This window comes from Dipodomys spectabilis, unplaced genomic scaffold (assembly GCF_019054845.1).
Source record: "Dipodomys spectabilis isolate Male_0828 unplaced genomic scaffold, ASM1905484v1 ptg000018l, whole genome shotgun sequence".
Taxonomy (NCBI): Eukaryota; Metazoa; Chordata; class Mammalia; order Rodentia; family Heteromyidae; genus Dipodomys; species Dipodomys spectabilis.
Window position 1 is genome coordinate 387,545 of NW_024870695.1, and position 26,803 is coordinate 414,347.

At 43.6% G+C, this 26,803-nt stretch overlaps 1 protein-coding gene across 2 annotated transcripts in view; it reads right to left on the reverse strand.

Moving 5' to 3' along the window:
- Window positions 1-919: 919 nt before the first annotated feature.
- Window positions 920-26,803, reverse strand: part of Pitpna (phosphatidylinositol transfer protein alpha) — a 52,920-nt gene continuing 27,036 nt past the window's right edge. For both annotated transcript variants that reach the window (XM_042673606.1, XM_042673604.1), the window contains 7 exons: window positions 26,662-26,736; window positions 23,837-23,920; window positions 14,856-14,933; window positions 14,594-14,704; window positions 13,727-13,849; window positions 4,992-5,060; window positions 920-3,524 (listed from right to left, as the gene is read on the reverse strand). In XM_042673606.1, coding sequence (XP_042529540.1) covers window positions 5,016-5,060; window positions 13,727-13,849; window positions 14,594-14,704; window positions 14,856-14,933; window positions 23,837-23,920; window positions 26,662-26,736 — 516 coding nt within the window. In that variant the 3' untranslated portion in view covers window positions 920-3,524; window positions 4,992-5,015. The remainder of the gene's footprint in view (window positions 3,525-4,991; window positions 5,061-13,726; window positions 13,850-14,593; window positions 14,705-14,855; window positions 14,934-23,836; window positions 23,921-26,661; window positions 26,737-26,803) is intronic.

Sequence of the window (26,803 nt, forward strand, 5' to 3'; positions counted from 1 at the left end):
CACGGGCCTGACTGTGACACCTCTCCCCTTGCAGGTAACTTCCTCAGTTCCCATGGCAACCTCACGTTAGTCACTGAGCTCCTGCATTCTCAGTTCTCTTTTGGATGGCTTTTGCTGTTCGAACTTGGTTTACGTATTACACATGGGACGTTCTGGGGTCCCAGGACTCTTGGAAAACTAGGCATGGATGAATGAAAAATAAGTTACTGTTTCTGTTTGGTATAAATTCAAGACTACACGTAAAATGAACGTTATTTTTACTTTGCCGAAGATTCACTATGACCTCCTTCAAATCCTTCCTTAAGTCTTTTGTTGTTGGTAGAAGAGATAATGCATGAGATTCCTTTGACAGCTATGACCTTCCCCAGAAAAATGCACACAAACTTTACAAACAAGCCTTAAGAGGTTGACAAAATGGAATCCAATTAAGAATTTCTAATTTAGCTTGGCATTGTAGAGTGCTTCTATATTCCCACTAGGAAGCTGAAGCAGGTGACTGCCTGAAGCACAGGGGTCAAAGGCTTCAGGTCAGCCCTGGCAACAGAGACCTTGTCCCTAAGGGGAATAAAAACTGCTTGTCACCATCAACAAAAAACCCAAACCAACGAAGGAAGCAAAAACTTCTATGTTAAACATCTTGGTAGGGTGGACAAAAAGGGATGTTTGAAGACAAAGGGACATAGGCAAAAATGAAATACTGCCAGTAGAAAATGGCTGTATTACATTTAGATATGCAATGTTGCATAAGTAAATCAACAAAGGGAATGGTTTGAAATTTTACCTACAGAAATTCCCAGAGACACTACTGTACCTTTTCCCAATTGTGGTTTGGCGAAATCGGGGACATCAGTAGGAATTTGAGGATATCTAAATTATAAAGTGGACCTAAGAACATCACCAATAAGCTGGACTCCAGGAATCTCTGTCTAGGATTTTATTAGACTGCTTTTTCCCCCAATATACCTGTATTGGAAGATTGAGACAAAAAGGCACAAACTCACATTAAATAAACAAGGTAATCTAATCAGTTCTACAAAGTGTAGTTTGTAAAAGAAGTAGCACTAGGAACCAACCAAAAATAAGTCAGGGAGTCCCAGTAGGGACTGTAAAAGGAAAACTTGGAAAGATATGTGCCCACAATACTGACCCTGTCCCCGGTCTCTCTCCGTGAGAATGCCAGAGCCCAGCGGCCTTCTTGTGAAGCACTGCTGCTTTGAGTTGGAATTAAGACCCTGGAAATCTAATGGAAGCAGCTGGTCTGAAGGGGCATGGCACACCCTCAGGTATTATCCCTGGAGCTGGGCCTTTGATCATAAGTCCCTCTGAGTGCTCATCAGTTGGGGGTGGGTGAAGAGGGGAGAAGGTACTTAAAAGAAGCCAACATTTTTGTCCAGCAGCAATACCATCCATGGAGATAGAATAGAGCAGAGATGTCCTTCCTTTATGTTTACATGGCCAGGAGCTCCAGATCCAGGCTGATCTCAGTAAGTCTAGTTCAGTTCACTTGGATGCTTTCAAATGTGGGCAATAGGTGGAGGCAGGAAGAGCGAGAGAAAAAGGCAGATACAAAGCAAGCCCCCATGATAGTCAATATGTATGGATATAGTGATATGTATGGGTTTCAAAGAATAGCTAACGGAAGGAGATGAACATTGGTGGCCCTCATACCACATAAACAACTGTCTGCCTAGAGTATCAATTTCTTCCAACATACCTCATTTCTGGAATTTATCTAGTTGATGAATGAAGAAGTAAAATCTTTAAGCACAAATATAATTAATAGGTAATACAGAGCTTGTAGGAAAATATTTACATATTTCTCCAGTAGGAATGCCTCTTCTCCAACTTTCCCAGTCCAGTATTTATGCTATCAGCAGTTGAAATGCCCCAAGTCCAGTGTAGACCCTACAAAGTGAGGAGCCTAATACAAAGGAAGGTGTCTGTAATGGACATCTTCTGGTCCCAAAGGGACCTCAATGAAGGTCAGAGCTAACGATTTTGAGGGGCTTAAATCTGTCCACCCTTGCCCTAGGGAGCCATCCAATCAGGATGTCTCAGGTGCAGTTCTCTGAGACACTCCCTTATTGCACTTAGAAATGAATAAGGCAAACAAACTGACAAAAAAAAAAAAAAAAACCAAAACAAGGATAAATTAACCGATCCTAGTTGTCATTCTTCCAACAGAGATTTGGTCCCTCTTATTAGCAGAGGTACCTGGTTAGCATGGGCTTGAATCACTGAACACTCAAGCCAACTTATTTCATAAGGTTTGGGAAATATTAGTGACACTACAGCTATCTAAGATTCTTCCACCAAGAAGGCATACTCAGGTTCTGCCAAGTTGTAGGAACTAGGGAGCACTCAACAGTTTCTACTCCCCTGGAGCTTGGACTTCTTCACAGCCTACTTTGGTAAATATACTCTACTATACTACCATCACTACTTGCTTTTGATTGTCCAGGATAGAACTCAGCATGGGGGCAGGATGAACTGAGTTCTTGATCTGCAAATTCTTTTCCGGTGATTGGAGACAAGAGGGTACATGTTCTGCAGGGGAAAAAAAGCTTTTTGCATGCTCAGTTTGTGCAGCATGAAAAGATCCAGACTCTTGCATCCTAACCAGCCTCATAGACAGAGGACAGGAATCTAAGAAAGTACAGGAAAAAAAGATTATTGCTGAGTGGCAGCACCGGCCCAAAAGGGAAGAGGAGCATGAACATACAAGTTCCTCTGGGGTCAAACAGATTGCTATCTATAGGGCATACTTGATTCTAAGGGCCACATTGGACAGTTCCCTCCAGGTAAAAGAGGTGACTAAAGTGTCTTTTAGGTTCTATGGACAGATTCAGAGAGTGAACAGCAGGAGAGCAGAGAAGCCACAGCTGTTTCTAAGAACAGTAACCAGAGATGCAATGACTGGTGCAGGAGTTAATTCATCAACTTGCTAAATTTCCTTAAGCAGCAACTGGCTGGGCCTTGGATAGCTTCTTGGTACTTCAGAGCAGAGATCAGAGTTAAGAAGCCACATTCCTATTGTGTGGAACTAGGAGAAGAACAACTGTATTTTTAACCCATTCTCTCTCCCCAAGTGAGCACTCAAAATTGCAAAGGTCTGCCCAGGAAGCAAAATACCTCAGTTTATCCCAAGGTTGAAAACAAGTGAACTTAAATCACCACATCACAAAAAGGCAGCTATTTTGAAAGACTAAAAATGTCACTTGGAAATAAAGGTTGGGGGCACACACAGAAATGGGTCAGAATACAATGGAGAGAGAGGGAGGAGCTGTTAATACAGCAACCTACCCGCCACGTTTCTCAGAGGAGCAGGCTCCCGAGCACACAGGCTTTGTAATACCAGACGGTCTATTTGTTCACAATATTAAAGGGCATCTAGAATTAGCTACAGTAAGGGATGGATCGGAAGTTGCCTGAAGAATGGGCACAGAAAGGCTGCGTCCGAAGATGGCCTGTCACTCAGGAGGGTGGAGCTGCTGGGCCTTCCTGTTGACCACTGTCTTGCAAAACTAGAAGAAAAATACAATTATTAAGGAAACAACAAGGGAAAACAGAAGCACACTGTAAATCATCTTAAGGAATTTCAACAGGAGGAAGGATGCCAGTTACAGGGAGAAGCTTCAGGAGACAGGGTACTAAAGTTCCAGAAATGACTGGGAAAGTAGCATCCATTTAATCCTACCCTTCTATCTCCTAGAAGTTGCTGTAAGAACATAGCTCAGGGCTGGGAAGGTGATTCAGTGGTAGAGTGCTTGCCTCCCATGCATGAGGCTCTGGGTTCAGTTCCTCAGCACCACATAAACAGAAAAAGCTGGAAGTGGTGCTGTAGCTCAAGTGGTAGAGCTGAGGGGACAGGGCTCAAACTAGAGTTCAAGTTCTACCACCGACCAAAAAAAAAAAAAAAAAAAAAAAAGAACATAGCCCAGCCAGAGAGCACAGAAATATGCATCACTGCTAGTGACCATTAGCCTTTTAGTGCTAAAGGTCACTAAAGGTTTTTTTTTTGTTTTTTGATTTGGCTTGGTTTTTGCCAGTAGTAGAACTGAACTCAGGACCTTGTGTTTTTGCTTTTTTGCTCACAGCTGGTGCTCTATCATTCAAGCCATGCTTCTAGTCTGACTTTTTGCTTGTTAATTGGAGATGGAGCTTCATAGACTTTTCTGCCAGGACTGGCTTTGAACTGTGTTGCTCTATATCTCAAGCTCCTGAACAGCTAGAATTACAAGTATGAGTCACTTGTGAATGGCTGAGTTTTTCATTGGATCCAATAGTTTTCTCTCAGTGCTTAGCTGGTAGTAGAGCCAGGTTTTTCATTCCATGACCAAGACCACTCAGTGCTAGAATGAGTCTCAAGGTGTGCAGGCAACAGGTAATCAGCATTGGGAACTAATAAACAGAAAGGCATTGGGGAAAATGCCAATGTGAAACAAAGAATGCCATGTCCTACCTAGCCCTATGACCTGGGCAGAAAACACTCTCCCATTATCTGAAAGATGCTGCCTCTGTTGAGGAAAGTTACTTTGTATGGCATCAAAGGAGGAAGGAAACGAAGTGCTTAACCTAACAATGAATGCTAAGAAAAGCTAGCCAGCTTTCCCAGGGAAGGGCAGGGAATGCCAGCATTTGGGAGGTAGGGGCTGCCCCCAGCATGACAACTTCAACTTGAGATGGTCCAAGTTGCAAAAAGGGAAGAGTGATTAGTAGCACATGAACTTGTTTCTACCACACTCCACCCTCTCTTCTTACCACCTGACTGTGTCTACCTTAACATGCCCCTAGAATGTCCTAATAGCCATATTCCCTGTCCATTGGAAACCCAAGAGCTCACTGTTTAGCATGGCAGTCATCATTATTAGAGTGAAGGATGAGGAATGAAGTAGGTTTTCTGATTCCATAGTGAACTGCTGAGGCCTTGAGGAGCCAAGCTGACTTTAGCTTCTATGACATGCATAGAAAGAAAGAAATTCAGTACATACAGTGCAGAAGGGGGAGGAGTGAGTTTAGTCATCTGCTGTCATTCCTTTCACTGGGTCCTTTTGTCTCATCTGAAACAGAAAAGGCAGAAAAAACTGAAAGCTCTTGCTGCTGATTGAACTCCACTGTAAACATATATACCTTCTCAATCGTGCTAATAGATAGAGTGGAACATTTTTTGTAGAAAAAACAAACCAGTGGAAAATAGAAGTCTACGTAGCCCAAGCCATCCTGTTTCTAACTCTGTCACTGGTCCCACCATCCATGACAATTTAATAATTTACTAGTGCAAAGCCAGGTTTTATTTTTTCACTGTTTTTAATAATATGGAACTTCTTATCAGAGAATGTGACAGTTTCCTCCACTGTTAGAGATGAGGTTGTTTCCAGAGGGTGCCAATGAAATAACTCTGGTTTATTCTTATAATGAGATGACCTAAGGCTGGGAAGGTGGCTCAGTGGTAGAGCACTTGCCTTGCATGCTCGAGGCCCTGGGTTCGATTCCTCAGCACCACATAAGCAAAAAGAAAAAAGCCGGAAGTGGCGCTGTGGCTCAAGTGGTAGAGCACTAGCCTTGAGCTGAAGAGCTGAGGGACAGCACCCAGGCCCAGAGTTCAGGCCCCACGACCGGACCCAAAAAAAAAAAAAAAAAAAAATGAGATGACCTAAGAATGGTTATTTCCTGTTTCCTGGGTCTATATGACATGAGTGAGTTCTGATGTTTGTGAGACCCTCAGGTCCAGTGAATGTATACTTTACATAGAATTGAAGGACATGAAAAAGAAATGCCAAACTTTCCCTTCCCTCTCTCTCTATTTCCTTTCTTTCTTCCTTTCTTTTTTTTTGGTTGGTCATGGGGCTTGAACTCTGGGCCTGGGCGCTGTCCCTGAGCTCTTCAGCTCAAGGCAAGTGCTCTACCACTAGAACCACAGTACTACTTCTGGTTTTCTGGTGGTTAATTCGAGATAAAGAGTCTCATAGACTTTCCTGCACAGGATGGCTTTGAACCATGATCCTTAGATCTCAGCCTCCTGAGTAGTTCCCTTCTTTTTTTTGATGGTACTGGGGTTGGGACTCAAGAATCTCTGCTTGCTTTTTTTTTTTTTTTTCATCATGGGGCTTGAACTTCCAGCTTAGATGCTGTCCCTCAACTTTTTTTTACTCAAAGCTAGTACTCTACAACTTGTAGTCATAGTGCAACTTCTGGTTTTCTGGTAGTTAATTGGGGATAAATCTCACAGACTTTCTTGCACAACTTCGATATTCAGATCTCAGCCTCTGATATTTTCTTTTTAGAGAAAAGAACTAATCTCTCTCTTTCCCTCCCTCCCCTTTCCTCCCATCCCCCACCTTCTCTCTCTCCCACTGTTCCTGAGCTGCTTTTGCTCAAGGCTAGTGCTCTGCCTCATGAGCCACAGTACTACTTCCAGCCTTTTCTGTTTATGTGGTATTGAGGAATCGAACCCAGGGCTTCATGCATGCTAGGGAATCACTCTATCACTAAGTTACATTCCCAGCCCTGAGCTCTTTTGTTCTTATTGTTCAAAGATAGCACTCTACCACTTGAGCAACAGCTCCACTTTTGGCTTTTTGATGGTTAATTGGAAGATAAAAATCTCATGGACTTCCCTGAGTGGGCTGACTTTGAACCATGATACTCAGATCTCAGGTTCTTGAGTAACTAGGATTACAGTCATGAGCCATGGATACAATATGAACCACAGAACAAATCTCGATTATCTGTTTTTAAAATCTGAGTCTCACCCAAGAACAGAGTTTATCCCTGAAAATGACTAGATATACAACAGTAAAACAAGAAATGAGTTTGTTAAAAACTGATTTAAAAATCTACCTGCACTAGACTATTGTGCATTAAGTTGAAGAATATGTCATAAGCCAGGTGCTGGTGGCTCATGCCTATAATCCTAGTTAATCAGGAGGCTGAGATCTGAGGACTGTGGTTTGAAGCCAGCCCAGGCAAGAAATTCTGGGAAACTCTTACCTTCAACTAACCACCAGAAAACCAGAAGTGGCCCTGTAGCTCAAAGTGGTAGAGTGCTAGTCTTGAGCAAAAGACCTCAAGGGAAGCTCCCAGGCCCTGAGTTTAAGCCCCAAGTCCCATACAAAACAAACAAAAAAGAGTAAGTCATAATTCCTATTGCAAACTAATACCCTAATACCATGAGATTAAAGGTGGGAAAAAAGATTAAAAAACAAGCAAACTAATAAAGACAAGAACAGAGGTGACACCAGCAGAGAAATGGTAACATTCTGGAGGATGGGAACAGGAGGGATGAGCACTAATTCTCAAGAGGACAGGGAGCCAAGAAAGAGCAAACTTGTCTCTGTTGGTAGTTCTCCAAAGGTCCAGGAACTGGAAACACCAGGTACCTCTACAGGAGGGAGTGTTCAGCAGTGTTGATACAGGTGATTTCTGCCAAGTCTGAATAGACAATAGTTGGGCCCTGGTATTCCATCTCCCTGCTCTGAAGCCAGAAGGTTCACTTTGTAGAGGTACTAAAGGAAACAGTGACTTAGGATCCTGGGCTCAGCTAGAGTCAGAGTGGGCATGGTGCAGCATATGTACAGATTAAGTTAGATCCAACCACTGGTATGAACCTGTCAGACCCTTCCTCAATTTCTCAGGATGTTAGCTGCCATATTACCCCCAATGCAAGAGGTTGGGGAGGCAAAATAAGCAGCCCCACAAAAGACTGAGGTTCCCCATTGTCACTACCTGAGTATCTTACAATGAAACCATCTACTAATTAAATGGGTGCCCCTAAAATGAGACAGAATCCAACAAGAACTGAACATAAGAACTCAGAGGAAATTGATATTCCTTTGTACGAATATTTAAAGATTGAAAAAAAAAAAAAAAAACTCAGAGGAAACTGTATTTGGAGAAGCTAAAAAAACCAAAAAACCCCAAACAAACAAAGGAACAGCAACTCTCAATCTGTAGCCTTTTTTTTTTTTTTTTTGGTAGGTCGTGGGGCCTGAACTCTGGGCCTGGGCACTGTCCCTCAGTTTTGCAGTTCAAGGCTAGCATTCTACCACTTGAGCCACAGCACCACTTCCAGCTTTTTCTAATTATGTGGTACTGAGGAATCAAACCCAGGGCTCATGTATGTGAGGCAAGCACTCTACCACTGAGCCATCTTCCCAGCCCAACCAGTAGCCTTAATAAACAGGTGGCTAACATCTGTAATCCTAGCTACTCAGGAGGCTGAGATCTGAAGATCGTGCTTTGAAGCCAGACGGGGCTTACTGGAGTCCATGAGACTTTTTTCTCCAATAAACTACTCAAAAAAGCTGTAAATGACGTTGTGGCTCAAGTGGTAGAGCACTTAACTTGAGCAAAAGAAGCTCAGAGACAGTGCTCAGGCCCAGAGTTCAAGACCAGCAAAAAAAAAAAAAAGACCACACATTTAAGAAAAACAAAAAGACATTAAAAGAACACAGAAGACTCTTGAGGCTCTTATGTCCAACTAAGCACCAAAAAGTCAGAAGTAGAGCTGTGGATCAAGTGGTAGAAAGCTAGCCTTGGGCAAAAAGCTCAGGAATAGCAGGGCACTGGTGGCTCACACCTGTAATCCTACTATTCAGGAGGCTAAGATTTGAGTTCAAAGCCAGCCCCTGCAGGAAAGTCAGTGGCTCTTATCTCCAATAACCACCAGAAAATGAGAAGTTGTACTGTGGCTCAAAGTGGTAGAGTGCTAGCTTTGAGCTAGTAAGAAAAGCTCAGGGCCAACACTCAGGCCCTGAGTTCAAGTCCCATGACCAACCAAATGAACAAACCTCAGGGATAGCACCCAGATCCTAAAAGCTCAGGGAATGTGGCTGGGAATGTGGCTTAGTGATAGAGTGCTTGCCTAGCATGCATGAAGCCCTAAGTTTGATTCTTCCATACCACATAAACAGAAAAAGCCTGAAGTGGTGCTGTGGCTGAAGTGGTAGAGTGCTATCCTTGAGCAAGATGAAGCTCAGGGACAGTGCCCAGGCCCTGAGTTCAAGTCCCAGGACTGACAAAAAAAAAAAAAAAAAGCAGCAGCAGCAGCTCAGGACAGCACTCAGCTCTAAGTTCAAGCCGCAGGACCAGTTAAAAAAAAAAGAGCAAAGAACACAGAACCAGGTACCAGAGGCTCAAATCTGAGGATTGCAATTTGAAGGCAGCCCAGGCAGGAAAGTCTGTGAGATAGTTATTTCCAATTTGCTACCAAAAAGCAGGAAGTAAAGTTGTGGCTCAAGTGGCAGAGTGTTACCCTTGAGCACAAAAGCTCAGAACCAAGGTTTAGGCCCTGAGTCCAAGTCCCAGGATCAGCACACACAAGAAAAGAACAGAGAGCAAGGAATGCTTAAATCTGGGCTGGGAAAGTGGTTTAATAGTACAGTGCTTGCCTAGCATGCATGAAGCCCTGGGTTCAATTCCTTAGTACCACATAAACACAAAGAGTCAGAAGTGGTGCTGTGTTTCAGGTGGTAGAGTGCTAGCCTTGAGCAAAAGCAGCTTAGGGACAGTGCCCAGGCCCTGATTTCAAGCCCCAGGAATGGCCAAAAAAACAAAGCTTTAAAAAAAATTTTTTTTTTCTCTTGGTCTGGGCGCTGTCCCTCAGCTCTTCAGCTCAAGGCTAGTGCTCCACCATTTGGGCCACAGTGTCACTTCCAGCTTTTTCTGCTTATGTGGTGCTGAGGAATTGCACCCAGCGTCTCATACAAGCACTGTACCACTGAGCCACCTTCCCAGCCCCTTAAAATTTGTTTTAACCGAATATAAGAGAAATTAACATTGGAAAGAATCTCCAAGAAGGCAGACAGAAAGAAAAATAATTGAGAAAATAAGAGCATAAGCACATGAAAATATGGCAGTAAGGGGCTGGGAAGGTGGCTCAGTGGTAGAGCGCTTGCCTTGCATGCATGAGGCCCTGGGTTCCATTCCTCAGCACCACATAAGCAAAAAAGCCGAAAGTGGTGCTGTGGCCCAAGTGGTAGAGCGCTAGCCTTGAGCTGAAGAGCTGAGGGACAGCACCCAGGCCCAGAGTTCAGGCCCCACGACTGCCCCCCCCCAAAAAAAAAAACATGGCAGTAATTAAAACAAGTATGAGAACTGCATGGGGCTGCTTCTTGAGGGCGGACTTCATGAGGCTTAGGTATTGTATTATAGAACTATAAACTAAAACTTTGATTAAAAATACATATGTAATCTTAAAAACTATGTATATATAAACTTTTGTGTGTGTTTCTGGGAACTGAAAGTACCCTAACATCAAACTGTATCTTCAGCCCAAAATATATAAATGTATTTGTATGTGCTGGTACTATGCTTTGAACTCAGAGCCTCATGCTTAGCTTTTTCACTAAAGATTGGCATTTTACCATTTGAGCCACACCTCTGGATCTAGCTTTGTGTTTGTGTGTGTGTGTGTGAACATTACAGCTTGAACTTGGTGTCTAGATATGTTCTCTTAGTTTTTTGGCTCATGGTTAGTATTCTACAACTTGAGCTATTGCTCTACTTTTCTGGCTTTTTTGTTAATTAGAAAGAGTCTCATGTCTAGGGTGGCTTGAACTGTAATCCTCAGATCTTAGCCTCCTGAATTGCCAGAATTACAGACATGAATCACCAGGGCCTGGCTACTACAAGTTAGTTTCTAATTCCAAAAAGCTGCCTACATTAGCAGTTGTCCTGGAGGATAGTAATTAAAGCTTTTGGCACAATCATCCATGAAATGCAAAAGCATTAAAAAACAACAGCTCCCAACTCTGATAACTCTCAACTTTGGGATCTTAGGGAGGCAGATTCAGTAGATCATCTGGAGAGTTCTTGCAGCTTCAAGAATTTGAGCATTGGGGCTGGGAAGGTAGCTCAGTGGTAGAGCACTTGCCTTGCATGCTTGAGGCCCTGGGTTCGATTCCTCAGCACCACATAAGAAAAAAAAAAGCCGGAAGTGGCGCTGTGGCTCAAGTGGTAGAGTGCTAGCCTTGAGCTGAGGTACAACGCCCAGAACCAGAGTTCAGGCCCCACAGCCGGACCCCCCAAAAAAAAAAAAAAAAAAGAATTTGAGCATTGCTTTTTTTGGAGGTTCATACTAATAGCTCCAAGAATTTTTTTTTTTTTTTTTTGGTTGCTCATGGGGCTTGAACGCTGGGCCTGGACGCTGTCCCTCAGCTCTTCAGCTCAAGGCTAGCACTCTACCACTTGAGCTACAGCGTCACTTCTGGTTTTCTGGTGGTTTATTGGAGATAGGAGTCGCACAGTCTTTCCTGCCTGGAACCTCCAGCCTCAGATCTCAACCTCCTGAGTAGCTAGGATTACAGGCGTGAGCCACCAGCGCCTGGCTTAGCTCCAAGACTTTTAACTCTATCCAGACAGCATAAGACAGCAAATAGTGTACTTAATGCTGGCTTTTGTCAGGCAATGGCTGAAGCTCTTCACCAAATCCCAAGCAAAGTCTTTGTATTGCTCTATTTGTTAACTTTATTTTGTAAGGCCTAGAGTGACCAAAGATTCAAGCTCTTATACAGAGAGAACCGCCAGAGTCCTGAACATGCAGGTCTACCACTTCCTGCGGATGCTTAGCAAAAGAATCATGGATGGTTTCCAAAATCCTGCCACTTCACTGCCAAATGTAGCTGAATGAATAATCAAAACATCCGCCTTCAGCAGGAACTAACTCGGCATACCACTTACCAGTGAGTCAGCCCAGGAAGAGTGTCATATATTGAATGGCAAAGACAATTCCCAATAGGGCCAGGGCAAAGAATGCTCCTGGGCCCAGGTTCCACCCTAGACCAGCACTGTGAAGCACAGCGCATATGTGTCACATGGGCACCAGTGGCACCCATGTCTGGGCCTCACCTGAGGCCCTGAAGGAGAATTGGGTGAGGCTATTACAAAACAAGGCCTTTGCTGGACACCTAGGACCCAAGCCAACCTCCACTTGGGACGAAGAGGGAAAAACAGATGGTGTTTCTTAAGATAGAGAACTTCCCCTCTTATTTTTAGCACAAAAAGGTTAGAGGGTCCCAAATGGGGAGAGGATTAAGACAAGTGGTTAAAAAGCAGTGACCTTGGACCAGACAATGCTGAGCTACTATCAGGCCCTGGTATAGCAGCACTGAGTTCTTAGTCACACGTTTCTCAGCTAAGGGTGCCTCCTCACAGATGCTGTGATGAGTAGCTGAAACAGTGTGTGTAAAAGCCCCAAGAATGAGGGTGAACAAAAGTAGTCATGGTATTCAGTATACACCATGTGGAAAATGAACTATGTGACCTGTGGGCAGGGACAGGAGAGGGAAACAGGAAAAGTGAAGGAAGGGGTGTCCAAAAAAGGGAATGCACTCATTACCTGACTTATGAAGTGGTAGTCCCCCTGTATAATCCTTAAATTTAAAAATAAAATTACATTCTTTTTTCTTGCCAGTCCTGCGGCTTTAACTCAGGGCCTGGGCACTGTCCCTGAGTTTCTTTGTGCTCAAAGCTAGCTCTTTACACTTGAACCACAGCACCACTTCTGGCATTTTCTGAATAATTTATTGGAGATAAGAGACTCCTGGACGCAGGGCGTTCATTCATGCCTGTAATTAGAGGTTGAGATCTGAGGATCTCGGTTCAAAGTCAGCCCAGGCAGGAAAACCTGAGACTCTTATCTCCAATAAACCACTCAGAAAATCAGAAGTGGCTCAGTGGCTCAAGTGGTAGAGTGCTAGCCTTGAACTGTAGTTGAAGGATAGCACCTAAGCCCAGAGTTCAAGCCCCATGACTGACAAAAAAAAGATTCTCGGGCTGGGAAGGTAGCTCAGCAGTAGAGTGCATGCCTTGCAAGCATGAGGCCCTGGGTTCGATTCCTCAGCCCCACATAAACAGAAAAAGCCGGAAGTGGCGCTGTGGCTCCAGTGGTAGAGCGCTAGCCTTGAGCTGAAGAGCTGAGGGACAGTGCCCAGGCCCAGAGTTCAGGCCCCATGACCGGCAAAAAAAAAAAAAAAAGATTCTCATAGACTCCAAACTGAGCTCCTCAAATCTCAGCCCCCTGATTAGCTAGGATTATAGACATGAGTCACTGGTACCAAGCTTTTTTTTTTTTTTTTTTTTTTTTAATGCCCCTAGAATAGTGCCTTGCAGACAGGGAGTGCCTGATGGTTATCCACTACCATTTCCTCTGAGTGGGTCTCTGGGGGAAGCCTTCCTTAAGTGAGCATGAGTGCTGGGTCTTCAGGCTCCAATGGAGCACACAACTCTCCTTCTGGGATCCACGCCAAGTCCAAGGAAACAAAAGCAAAAAGCGCAAAACCTCTAAACTCTAAGAATAACTAAAAATCATACAGAGTGCATTAGCTTCTGCATGTGCTATGGCTATCCTCTGTGGGTAATGTTTATGGTATCTGGATCAGTGCAGCCTGTCTCCTCCCAGGGTCACCTCCAACTCCACAGCCCAGTACAATCTCCCACCTGGCTCTGGAGAATCACTGCAGTAGCTTTATTACTCACTTGGCATTCAACACAAACTACCATATTTGTCCCTGTGGATATGATGAGACCTCAGCTAAACTGCAAATTCAAGAGCACAGACTGTTCTCTTCCTTATATTACCCATACAGCTTGGCACTTCAATCACAGTACAACCTGAAATGTTTCTAGAACAGGTGATGTCCTCAGCGATGTGACCTAACATGAGTCTCCTTAATATGCATATATGTATGTAACCAAGAGCCACAGAATGCCCTGTGATTCCACTCACTTCGTCCAGCTGCCTCTTCGTCTCTTCTTCCATCCTTCGAATGTCATCCATCGTCAGGTCAACCCACTTATCAAGCCAACAGAACAGCTGCCTGTGAAAGTTTGTAAACAGACGTTTCTCTTGCTATAAAAAGAAGGGAACCAAGTTAGAACACAGAAAGTAAAGGCCATCACTACAGCCCTTGTCCTCATGATCTCTAATATGCAAACCACTGGAGATATGGACAGGAGTAATGTCTGGCTGACTTATCAGGACCAGCCACAGGTCAGTGACCTCTGCCTTTATTTGTCTAACAGGTGAGGCTTCAAGTAGGAGCAAGCCCCCAAGAAAGGGTAGGTGCCTATTTCAAATTTAGGCTCTTTGCCCATTATGTTACTAAGACAGGCAGCTTGTGAGCTTCTAGCTAAGCCAAGGCCTCGAAACAACTGCCAGATTTTTCTCTTGTCTCTGATGCCAACTTGTAACTGGCTAGCAGCTATGAAATGTGGCCCAAGAGTATATCCTTAACACATCAAAGAATTTAAAGGCTATAAAACTTAGATATGCCTACTTGGGTAATTCAGGACACTGAAGATTTGGGTTCAAAGTGCCTCCTGCCTTTTGGCTTAAAGAAAAGGAAACAGTTTTATTTGTAATTCAATCACAGCAAGTCTTCTTTTGCCTGGGTTTCCTTCCCAGTCATGTGTGATACTCCTGGATGGACAGCTGAAAACTGTTTCATGCAAGGGAAAATGAGGGTCTGGAAAGCCACTTGTAATATTGTTAGGCTAGGAATTCTAGATACAGGTCATATATTTGTATGACCTCTTGCTGATGCAAACACCCATCACCCCCACCCCTACCCTGAAGAAAGGCCTGCTCATTTACCTTATGTATAAAGTTTTCCACTTTGTTCTGCAGGCCCCACCACTTGAACTTGACAGTAACCAGTTTGTATGCGCACATATATGGGCAGTCTTTCTGATTTACAAGTTCTTGCTGCATTGGAAACATACCCAGAGGCAGGTTGGTAACTAAGAGGAAAAAACTCCGGTTGTCCCTTAGCCTAGCCCCAGCCATTCCTTCCTTCTAAGGGAGAGGCCCACCCACATGGTGCCCGACCCTCTGATGGTAAGTGTGTGAACTGCACCTTCCAATTTGGGCCCAATGGTCCTCGCCCTGTTTTCATAGATTTAAATTTTGCTGGGTCTTCTTCTGCCTTGTAATCCTGAGAGTTTGGAAAGGGGGTTAGAGGAGAGAGGGGAAAGGAAAGGAAGAGGACAAAGGAGAGAGAACAGATTTTCGTTAAGAGTACACTTCATACCTTTTCTTCATGCTGCTGGCACACTGCAAATATGGACAAATGCTATAAACAAGATAAAGAACTGTTTATATTCGCCTCAAAGAAGAGTTCTATGTGAGTTTCTCTGCGAGGGTTTGTTTTTAGTTTTACAAGTATGAAACTGTCACAATACTGTCTGAGCAAGCACATATTTCCAATGTTTTTAAGACAGATTGTTAATCTGGGTGAGAATCTAAATTGTCATGGAAGACTTTTTTTTGTCGACCGTGGGGCTTGAACTCAGGCCTGAGTGCTGTTCCTCACCTCTTCAGCTCAAGGCAAGCACTCTACCACTTGAGCAACAGTGCCACTTCTGGTTTTCTGGCAGTTTATTGGAGATAAGAATCTCACGAACTTTCCTGCCTTGTCTGGCTTTGAACTGTGATCCACAGATCTCAGCCTCCTTAGTAGCTAGGATTATAGGCATGAGCCACTGGCACTCATCTACAGAAAATTTTTTAGTTTTCTACTTAAAACTCAGAAGAAATCAAGAAACCTATAAAACTAAGAATATCTGCAGGTGAAGGCCACATTTTTTTTTGGGTGGGGGGTGATCATAAGGCTTGAGCTTAGGGCTTGGGCACTGTCTCTCAGCTCTTTTGCTCAAGGCTGGCACTCTACCACTTGAGCCACAGCACCACTTCCAGTTTTCTTTCTGGTGGTTAATTGGAGAGAGGAGTCTCACCAACTTTCCTGCCCAGGCTGGCTTTGAACTGTGACCTCAAATCTCAGCCTACTGAGTAGCTAGGATTACAGGCATGAGCCACCAGCACCCAGCTGAGGGCCGCATTTAAGAAAAAAATCTGCAGGTGATTCTAAATATAACCAGAGCTCATAACAACTGGTTGTCATTCCTGAAATCTCCTAGTCTAGTCTCCCTTTGGCCTGTTTCAATAATTGTTGAAAATGTTCAATGTGTAGAATTTATACTTTTGTGAACTATAAGTTGGTTTCACTTAGTTTTTTTTTAAATTTAAATTAGTTTTGGGCTGGGAAGGTGGCTCAGTGGTAGAGTGCTTGCCTTGCATGCATGAGGCCCTGGGTTCGATTCCTCAGCACCACATAAGCAGAAAAGGCCGGAAGTGGTGCTGTGGCTCAAATGGTAGAGTGCTAGCCTTGAGCTGAAGAGCTGAAGGACAGCGCCCAGGCCCCAAGACTAAACAAAACAAAAATAAAAACTATACATATTTATGGATATTTTAATATATTTATATAGTGTATAATGTTTAGGACAAATAAAACATCTATCTCTTCAACTATCATCATTTCTTTTTTGAGAAGTTCTAGAGTTTTAACTCAGGGCCTCATTCTGGATGGATTTTCTTTTCTTTCTTTTCTTTTTTTTTTTGTCTGTCATAGGGCTTGAACTCTGGGCTTTGGCGCTGTCCCTGCACTCTACAGCTCAAGGTGAGTGCTCTACTGCTTGAATCACAGTGCCACTTCTGGTTTTCTAATGGTTTATTGGAGATTAGAGTCTCACGGACTTTCTTGCCAGGGCTGGCTTTGAACCATGATCCTAAGATCTCAGCCTCCTGAGTAGCTAGGATTACAGGCATGAGCCCCTGGCACCTGGCTTATGGCTGGGTTTTCTTGCTGGGATGTTTGCTCTACCACTTGAGCCATACCTCTAGCTCCAAACATATACCATTCAAACTTCTAGTCTTTTGAAATATACATTATCATATTCTAAAGCCACCTTACTGTGTGCAATAGCAAGCTAGAACTTCTTGTTCCTATCTAACTATACTTTAGTACCTACTGTCAACTCTATCCCTTCCCCTCAACTTTACTGATTAAAAATGTAATCAGAAGGTGGGCACCAGGAGTCACCCCTGGATTCCTAGCTACTCAGGAGGCTGAGATCTGAGGATCACGGTTCAAAGCCCGCACAGACAGGAAAGTCCATGAGATTCTTATCTCCAATTAACCACTGGAAAACCAGAAGTGGTGCTGTGGCTCAAGTGGTAAAGCCCTCGCCTTGAGGTCAAGAGCTCAGGGACAGTGCCAAGGCCCAGAGTTCAAGCCCCACAACTGATGCTCACGAGCGCGTGAGCACACGGGCACACACACACACACACACACACACACACACACACACACAAGAAGTAATCAGAGCTTGGTGCTGGTGGCTCATATCTGTAATCCTAGCAACTCAAAAAGCTGAGATCTGATGATCAAGGTTTGATGCCAGCTTGGGCAGGAAAGTCTGTGAGATTCTCATCTCCAATTAATCACATTAAGTGAAGTCATGGCACCAGAGGTAGAGTGCTGGCCTTGAGCAAAAAAGCTCAAGGATAGTGCACAGCCCTGAATTCAAGCCCTAGGCCTGGTTTGTATGCATGTGCACATGCACGCAGGTGCGCGCACACGCGCGCGCGCACACACGCACACACACACACACACATACACACACACACACACACACGTGATGTAATCAGTTCTTTGTGTTAATTCATCACAAATTTTTAGCTAATCTATATAAACTAATATTGGTTCATAATAATATTTAAGAAAATAATAAATCACATACAAAGTACTTTCTAAAGTTAAAATGATTTATGTGAACTTAAAAAAAATCTTTTCCATCTGGGCACCAGTTGGCCTATGCCTCTAATCCTAGCTTCTCAGGAGGCTGAGATCCAGAGGACTAAGGTTCAAAACCAGTTCAAGAAGGAAAGTCTCCAGGCAGGAGACTCCATCTCCAAAGTAACCAGGCAAATATAAAATTAATATAAAAAAATCAGTAGCTTCTCCATATAACCCAACAATGAATGGTCAAGAAAGAAATCAGCAGAACAATTTTTTCTTTTTGGTCAGTCTTGGGGCTTAAACTCTGGGCCTGGGCTCTGGCCCTGAGCTCTTCAGCTCAAGGTGAGCACTCTACCACTTGAGCCATAGTGACACTTCCAGTTTTCTGGTGGTTAATTGGAGATAAGAGTCTCACAGGTTTTCCTAACCAGATTGGCTTTGAACTGCGATCCTCAGATCCTGAGTAGCTAGGATTACAGGCATGAGCCACTAGCGCCCAGCCAGTAAAACAATTCTATTCATAATAACTTCTAAAACAATAAAATACATTGGCACTAACCAAGAAAGTGAAAAAGACCTATATAATGAGAACTATAAACCTTAAAGGAAGAAACTCAAGACATCAGAAGATGGAAAGAACTCCTATATTCGTGGATTGGCAGAATAAATATTGGGAAAATAGCCATAGATTCAATGCAATACCCATCAAAGTTCCAGTGTCATTCTTCACAGAAATAAAAAAAGAAAATTACAAAACAAAAAAACCTCGGGCTGGGGCTGGGAAGGTGGCTCAGTGGTAGAGCGCTTGCCTTGCATGCCTGAGGCCCTGGGTTCGATTCCTCAGCACCACATAAGCAAAAAGAAAAAAGCCGGAAGTGGTGCTGTGGCTCAAGTGGTAGAGCGCTAGCCTTGAGCTGAAGAGCTGAGGGACAGCGCCCAGGCCCAGGGTTCAGGCCCCACGACCGGACCAAAAAAAAAAAAAAACCTTGGGCTGTGGGCTGGGAATGTGGTTTAGTGGTAGAGTGCTTGCTAGCATGCATGAAGCCTTGACTTCGATTCCTCAGTGCCACAAACACAGAAAGAGCCAGAAGTGGTGCTGTGGCTCAAGTGGTAGAGTGCTAGCCTTGAGCAAAAACAGTTCAGGGACAGTGCCCAGGCCCTGAGTTCAAGCCCCAGGATGGTTAAAAAACAACAATAACAAAAACCTCATAAATGCTGCGTGCTGTTTGTTGGCTCATATCTACAATCACACTTAGGTGCTCAGAAGGCTGAGATCTTAGGATCATGGTTTGAAGCTAGCAGAGGCAGGAATGTCTATAAGACTGTTATTTTCCAGGGACATGCATGATTGTTATGACATGCAATGACTTATGTCAGAATAAGAGCCCATTCCCTTTTTGTAGTTTACAAGGTCTTCATGCTCTGGCTTTCTGCTACCACTCTGATTTCATTTCCTACTGACATTCTTCCCAGCCTGCTCCAATCATTAACTGACCTAATGTGGAAGACTTACCTTCCCCTCTCTTCTCCAGCTTGTGACTTGTACCCTTTGCCTCAACTAGTACCTTCCCTATATGACTTTCCTACTCTAGAAAATTTATTACTGTAGGCAGGCATCGGTGGCTCATGACTAATCCTAGCTGCTCAGGAGGCTGAGATCTGAGGATCGTGGTTCAAAGCAAGCCTGGGCAATGAAGTCCGTAAGACTCTTATTTCCAATGAACCAACCCAAAACTGGAAGTGAAGCTGTAACTGAAAGTGGTTGAGCACGAACCTTGAATGAAAAAGCTCAGGGGCAGTGCCCAGGCCTTGAGTTCAAGCCCCCATCCTTTCCTTATTGTCCTTTCCTCACTGACAGAAGGTAAAATTCAGGCAACAGGGGTTTTGTCTGTTTTCATAGAGCTCTATCCTCAGGGCCTAACAGTGTAAATAAAGCACATAGTACCTGCACAGTAAATAGTGAGCAAATGAATACAGATGCAATGAAGATAGGAAAAATCTATTTGATGTCTCTTTTTTAAAAAAAGACTTGGGTCTGGGAAGGTGGCTCAGTGGTAGAGTGCTTCCCTTGCATGCACAAGGCTCTGGGTTTGATTCCGTAGCATCATATAAGCAAAAAAAAGGAAGTGGCGCCGTGGTTCAAGTGGTAGAGCGCTAGCCTTGAGCTGAAGAGCTCAGGGACAGAACCCAGGCTCAGAGATTAGGCCAGAACACACAGGGAAAACAAAACAAAACAAAACTCTTATTTTAAATGAACTTCCAAAAAAAGTTAGAAATGGAGCTGTGGCAGAACACAAGCGGTGAAGTGCTATCCTTGAGCAAAAAGCTCAGGGACAGGTATTTAGTCCCTGAGTTCAAGCCCCAGGACTGGCACCAAAAACAAAACAAAACAAAAAACTAGAAAAATTCATAAGAAAGCATAAGACTTCAAATAGCAAAGGCAATTCTTAGTCAAAAGAATCACTCTGGACGCTATCATAATACTAGACTTCAAAATATACCACAAATCCATAGTGACAAAAAACAGCATAGCATAGTACTAGCACAAAAACAGACCTGAAGACCAATGGAACGGTATAGAAGCCCATGCAATAAAAACCACAGCTGCCAGGCTCCAAGTGGCTTATGTCTGTAATCCTGACTACTCAGATGGCTGAGATCCAGCGGATCTTCATTTGAAGCCAGCCCAGGCAGTAAAGTCTGAGAGACTGTATTTCCAGTTAACCAACGAAATGCCAGACTAGAACTGTGTGTCAAGTGGTAATGTGCCAGCTAAGAGAGAGCATGAGGTCTTTAGTTCAAACCCTAGCACTAGCACACAAGCACACACACATTAATGGGGGGGGGGGGAAATCACACAGCTACAGCCATTAATTTTTGACAAGCTGAAAACACACATTGAAGAAAGGACACCTTTCAACAAATGGTGCTGAGAATCCACATTCAGGAGATGGAAACTGGACTCCTATCTCCGACCCTGTGCAAAAATCAACTCCAAGTGGATGAAAGAAAGACTTGAAACTTTAAATCTATTATGAAAACTAGGAAAATCCTGGAAGTTACAGGCACAGGTAAGTATATTTGAATAGAACTCCACATGTCCAAGAACAGGAGCTAGGCTAATAGGGAGGGTGAATTAGGTGAACATGGTAGAAGCAGATAGTCTGCATGTATAAAGATAGGACAATGAGAGATGGGTGAGATTGCTTAGAATACATTGTATACATTTATGGAAATGACACAATGAAATCCTCACTCTTGTATCACTAATGTATACTGAAAACAAAAACAACAAAAAGTAACCAGCAAAAAGCCAGGCCAAAGGTGTGGCTTAAATTGCAAACAAGCTGCAGAAAGCCCGAGTTTCACAGACAACCCCCAGGGAGGAAAAAAAAAAAAAAGGAAAAAAAATCTTCCCCAACACTACTACTTCCCTCCACTCATACGACCAAAGATAGCTAAAAACTCAAAGAACCATACTTTCTGCTAGTATTCAGTTTGAGAAATATGTAAGTATATCAACTTTGAGAAAACTCATCAAGTTATATGTTTATGATATATTTAACTTACTGTATATGTTCTACCTAAAAAGGATTTTCCTTTGTTTTGAGACAGGTTCTTAGTACAATGTACCCTTCTGTTTCTACTTCCTAAGTTATAGGTTTATAGATCTATATCTCCACAATCTTCTTAGTAAAAGGTTTTTTGAGGGCAGGAGGTATGGCTCTAGTGGTAGAGCACCTACTGTGAACAAGAAAGCCAAAAACTCCAGAGTTCAAACCTCAACACACACACACACACACACACACACACACACACACACACACACACACACACACACACACACACACACACACACACACACACACACACACACACACACACACACACACACACACAGAGCTGTGTGACCATCGCTTGTGCTTATAATCCAGGAGGCTGAGAGATCTAGGAATCATAATTTTAAAAGCCAGACTGGGCAGGAAAGATCATGAGACTTTTTTTTTTTGGTCCGGTCATGGGCCTGACCTCTGGACCTGGGTGCTGTCCCTCAGCTCTTCAGCTCAAGGCTAGCATTCTACCACTTGGGCCACAGCGCCACTTCCGGCTTTTTTTCCTGCCTATATGGTGCTGAGGAATCGAACCCAGGGCCTCATGCATGCAAGGCAAGCGCTCTACCACTGAGCCACCTTCCAAGCACGATCATGAGACTCTTATTTCCAATTAACCAGTAAAAAGCTAGAAGTAGAAGCATGGCTCAAGTGGTAGAACACCAGCCTTGAGTGGAAAGAGCCAAGCAAGAGTACAAGCAAAGCCTGGCACCAGTGGCTCATGCCTGTAATCCTAACTACTCAATAGGCTGAGATCTGAGGATCAAGGTTCAAAGCCAACCTGGGCAGGAAAGTCCACGAGACCCTTATCTCCAATAAATCACTAGAAAACTGGAAGTGGCACTGTGGCTCAAGCAGTAGAGTGCTCGCCTTAAGCTGAAGAGGGCAGGGACAGCGCCCACGCCCAGAGTTCAAGCCCCATAACCGACAAAAAAAAAATAAGAGTACACACAAGCCCCTGGGACCTGAATGCAAGCCCCAGAACTGGCACAAATATAAGGTGGTTTTTTTGTTTGTTTGTTTGTTTTTGTTTTTTTTTAAAGGGGCTGACATTATGTGGCTTAGTGTAGAGTGCTTGCCTACCACGCATGAGTCCCTGGGTACCACATAAACAAAAAATAAATAATGAGAATAAAAAGAAAAAACTTAAAAGAAAAAAATAACCAGGGGCTGCATGCATGAGGTTCTGGGTTCAGTACCTCAGCACCACGTAAGCAGAAAAAGCCGGAAGTGGTGCTGTGGCTCAAGCGGTAGAGTGTTACCTTTGAATTGAAGAGCTGAGGGACAGTGTCTAGGCCCAGAGTTCAGGTTCCACAAACGACAAAAAGATTAAATAAAAAAATAAAATTCTAAAAAAAATTAATCAAACTTTTGAGGGTGGGTGTAGGGATAGAAAATAACAAATCAGCCCAGTGCTGGTGGCTCACAACTGTAATCCTAGCTACTCAGAAGGCTGAGATCTGAGGATTGTAGTTTGAAGCCAACCTGAGGGGAAAGTCTGTGAGACTCTTATCTCCAATTATCCACCAAAAAGCTGGATTTGGGGCTATGGCTCAAGTGATACAGCACTATCCTTAAGTAAAAGAGCTAAGGGAAAGTGCCCTGAGTTCAAGTCCCAATACCAGCACAAAAATAAATAAATTAAATTTAAAATAGTTGGGCTGGGTGCTGCTGGATCCTATCTGTAAACCTAGCTACTCAAAAGGCTGAGATCTGAGGACTGGAGTTCAAAGTCGGCCCGGACAGGAAAGTCCATAAGACTATCTCCAATTAGCTACCAGAAAACCACAAGTGGCACTATGGCTAAAAGCAGTAGAGTGCTAGCCTTGAGTGATAAAGCTCAGAGACTGCACCCAGGTCCTAAGTTCAAGCCCCATGACCAACCAAAAAAAAGGCTGGGTATTGGATGGCTCCCACCTGTAATCCTAGCTACTGAGGAGGCTGAGATCTGAGAAATATGGTTCAAAGCCAGCCCAGGCAGGAAAGCCAGTGAGACTCGTATCTCCAATTAACCACCAGAAAAAAAACAAAGTGGCACTGTGGATCAAGTGGTAGAGCGCTGGCCTTGAGCTGAGGAGGTGAGGGACTGCGCCCAGACCCAGAGTTCAAGCCCCATGACTGACCAAAAAAAAAAAAAGCTGGGATGTAGATCTATGAAGCCCTGGCTCAATCCCCAGCATGACCAATTGGTCAATCCACAGACTGATAGATAACAACACAAAGTATTTCCTTTCAGGCCATGTTGGATATAGTTGCCTGTTCTCTAACATTTAGAAGTAATTTCTAGGGGCTGGGAAGGTGGCTCAGTGGTAGAGCGCTTGCCTTGCATGCATGAGGCCCTGGGTTCGATTCCTCAGCACCACATAAGCAAAAAGAAAAAAAAAAAAGCCGGAAGTGGCGCTGTGGCTCAAGTGGTAGAGCATTATCCTTGAGCTGAAGAGCTGAGGGACAGTGCCCAGGCCCAGAGTTCAGGCCATGACCGGACCCAAAAAAAAAGAAGTAATTTCTAGGAGGTGGAGGAAAGAGGATAGTACAGTTGAGGCTAGCCTAGGCTATAATGAGTTTTAGGTCAACTTGGGCTACCTAGTGAGACCCTGTCTAAAAACCATTAAAAAAAAGTTCTCTTTGCATTTCACGTTTAGTTCCTACCTTGCTAAGTACTTGGCTTCGATCTGCAATGTCTATGTATATGGCTTCCACATGTTTCCATGCCTCAGGCTCCAGTTTATGCACCTGTAGAAAGAAGGGAGACCATTTGTACACAGGCAGCACCTTCCCAAAGCCATAGAAATGATATTCCCACTAGCAAAGAATTATAGAGCTAGGGCTGTGGCTCAGTAGTAGAGCTTTTTCTTAGCATGCACAAGGCTTGGGTTTGGATTTGATCCCCATCACCACACATAACAACCAACCAACCACCACCGCCAAAAACAACAAAAGTGAACGCATGGCATTTTATTTCCTCCAGCCAGTACTCAGGGCCTTATGCTTGTTCAGCTTGCTTTGCTTGGCTGGTGCTCTACTACTTTTGTTATGCCTCCAGTCCTCCTGAAACTTTTTGCCACCTGTCCTCCTGAAATAGGTTATAGTAACAATGCAGGCGTGCTAAAAATACTACCTTGAAGCTGTACATGTAAGGTATATATGACAAATCAATTTCAGATTTATACCTAAGTATACCCTCCTTATCTTACCATTTGAATATACTCATATTTTGGACATTCTAAAATCTGAAACACATCGAGTCCCAAGAATTTAGGAGGATCAACTTATGCAAAATTACCTAAAGGAAGACTATGTTTTAAGTAGGCATAAACTCTGATTTTTCAAGCTGATTTTTCTTTTTTTTTTTTTAATTGTTTCGGGCTTTTTTTTTTTATTGTAAGAATACTGTACAGAGGAGCCGGGCGCTGGTGGCTCACGCCTGTAATCCTAGCTACTCAGGAGGCTGAGATCTGAGGATCGCGGTTCAAAGCCAGCCAGGGCAGGAAAGACCGTGAGACTCCTATCTCCAATAAACCACCAGAAAACCGGAAGTGGCGCTGTAGCTCAAGTGGTAGAGCGCTCGCCTTGAGCTGAAGAGCTGAGGGACAGCGCCCAGGCCCAGAGTTCAAGCCCCACGACCGACAAAAAAAAAAAAAAAAAAAAAAAAGAATACTGTACAGAGGAGTTACAATTACATGGGCTTTCAAGCTCAGTTCTAACGTGCAGGTCAACACATCTCATGGCTCCCTAGAGCACCTACTGTTTCAACTGTGTCCCTTAGTAAAGACTATACACTCCTGGAAATGATGCTTATTTAATTAGGATACACTTGTATATAATATAGTTTGACACCAATTCAAAATGTACAAAAGGATACAACAATAAGGAACTATCCCTCTTGCTTGTCCCTATCCTCACTGTAGTATAAGCCACTGCTTCTAGTCTACCTACATGAAAACATCCATGTGCATAGATTTGCCTTTTAATACAAACAGCAGTACATCTACATACTGGTTTGTATCATTTTTTTTACTGGGCAATGTTTTGTAAGCACTATTTCCAACTAGGTCTTTTTGTTGTTGTTAGTTATGGGCTTGAACTCAGGGCCTAGGCATGGTCCATAAACATTTTGCTCAAAGATAGAACTTTACCACTTTGAGCCACAGCTCTACTTCTGGTTTTTAGGTGGTTAATTGAAGATGAGTCTCATGGACTTTACCGCATGGGCTGGCTTAGAATCTCAGTCCTTAGAGCTCAGCCTCTTCAGTAGCTAGGATTATAGATGTGAGCTACCAGCACCCAGCTCAACTGACTTTTTTTTAGTGAAATTGCTAATATACAATTATTTGGCCACCCAATTATTTAATGATGTCTACTCATAGCTCTTAACTTGTTTTTAATCTTTGGCAATGTAATACACTACTTCTTCAAGTCAGCACCAGTGGCTCATGCCTGTAATCCTAGCTACTCAAGTGGCTAAGTCTAAGGGTCATGGTTCAAAGCCTGCCCAGGCATAAAACTCCATGAGACTCTTATCTCCAATAAAATGGTCAGAGTAGTGCTATAGCTCAAGTGGTAGAGTGCTCGCCTTGAGGAAAAGAGCCTTAGGGACTCAGACTAGGCTCAGAATTCAAGCCCCAAGACCAACAAATAAATACATAAATACTGCCTCTTCAAAGGAAGGAGCAACACTGTCCAAAAGAGAAATGTACACATTACCTGAATTATGAAATGGTAACTCCTCTGTATAATACCTAAATAATTACAATAAAAGTATATTTAAAAAATGCTGGGGCTGGGAAGGTGGCTCAGTGTTAGAGCGCTTGCCTTGCATGCCTGAGGCCCTGGGTTCGATTCCTCAGCACCACATAAGCAAAAAGAAAAAAGCCAGAAGTGGCACTGTGGCTCAAGTGGTAGAGTACTAGCCTTCAGCAAAAGTGGCTCAGGGACAGTTCCCAGGCCCTGAGTTCAAGGCCAGGACTGGCACAAAAACAAAAAAAAAGTTGCTTCTTGGGGGGCATTGATGACTGATGGCTTTAGTTCTAGCAACTCAAAGGAAAAAGCTTAAAGCCAGCGGGGGCAGACAAACTTGAGAGACTCTTATCTCCAATTAGCCAGCAAAAAGCTGGAATTGGAGGCATGGCTTGAGTGGCACAGTGTCAGCTGTGAGTAGAAAAAGCTGAGTGAGAGCATGAGGCCCTGAGTTCAAGCCCCAAACAACAACAACAACTTGCTTCTCTGTGTCCGGAACTGCACGTTAGACCAATCATCACCACAGGGAAGGCCCAATTAGGAATCTTGGAAATCACAATTTACAATTAGAGACAGAGCAATCACATCTTAGCAGGACAGGAGGCCATTGCTTTCCTGCCCAGGCAAAGGAGGACCACAGAGAGGGCCCTTCAATACAGATAGAGAAACTACAGGACAGATCTTCAGATCCTGCCCCGGTACCAGGAATTCTTGCGTTCTTTGAAAGTACTACTTACATTCTCTTGGGTGCCAAGATCTGGTTTGTGCCAGGTTTCAATTTTAATCAGAAAGTCTTCTTTCATGTACTCATTCTGAAATAAAAAAAAAAACCCTTCAGTCACCAGGCTCACAGCTAGAGAATAACTGTCTCCATTACTG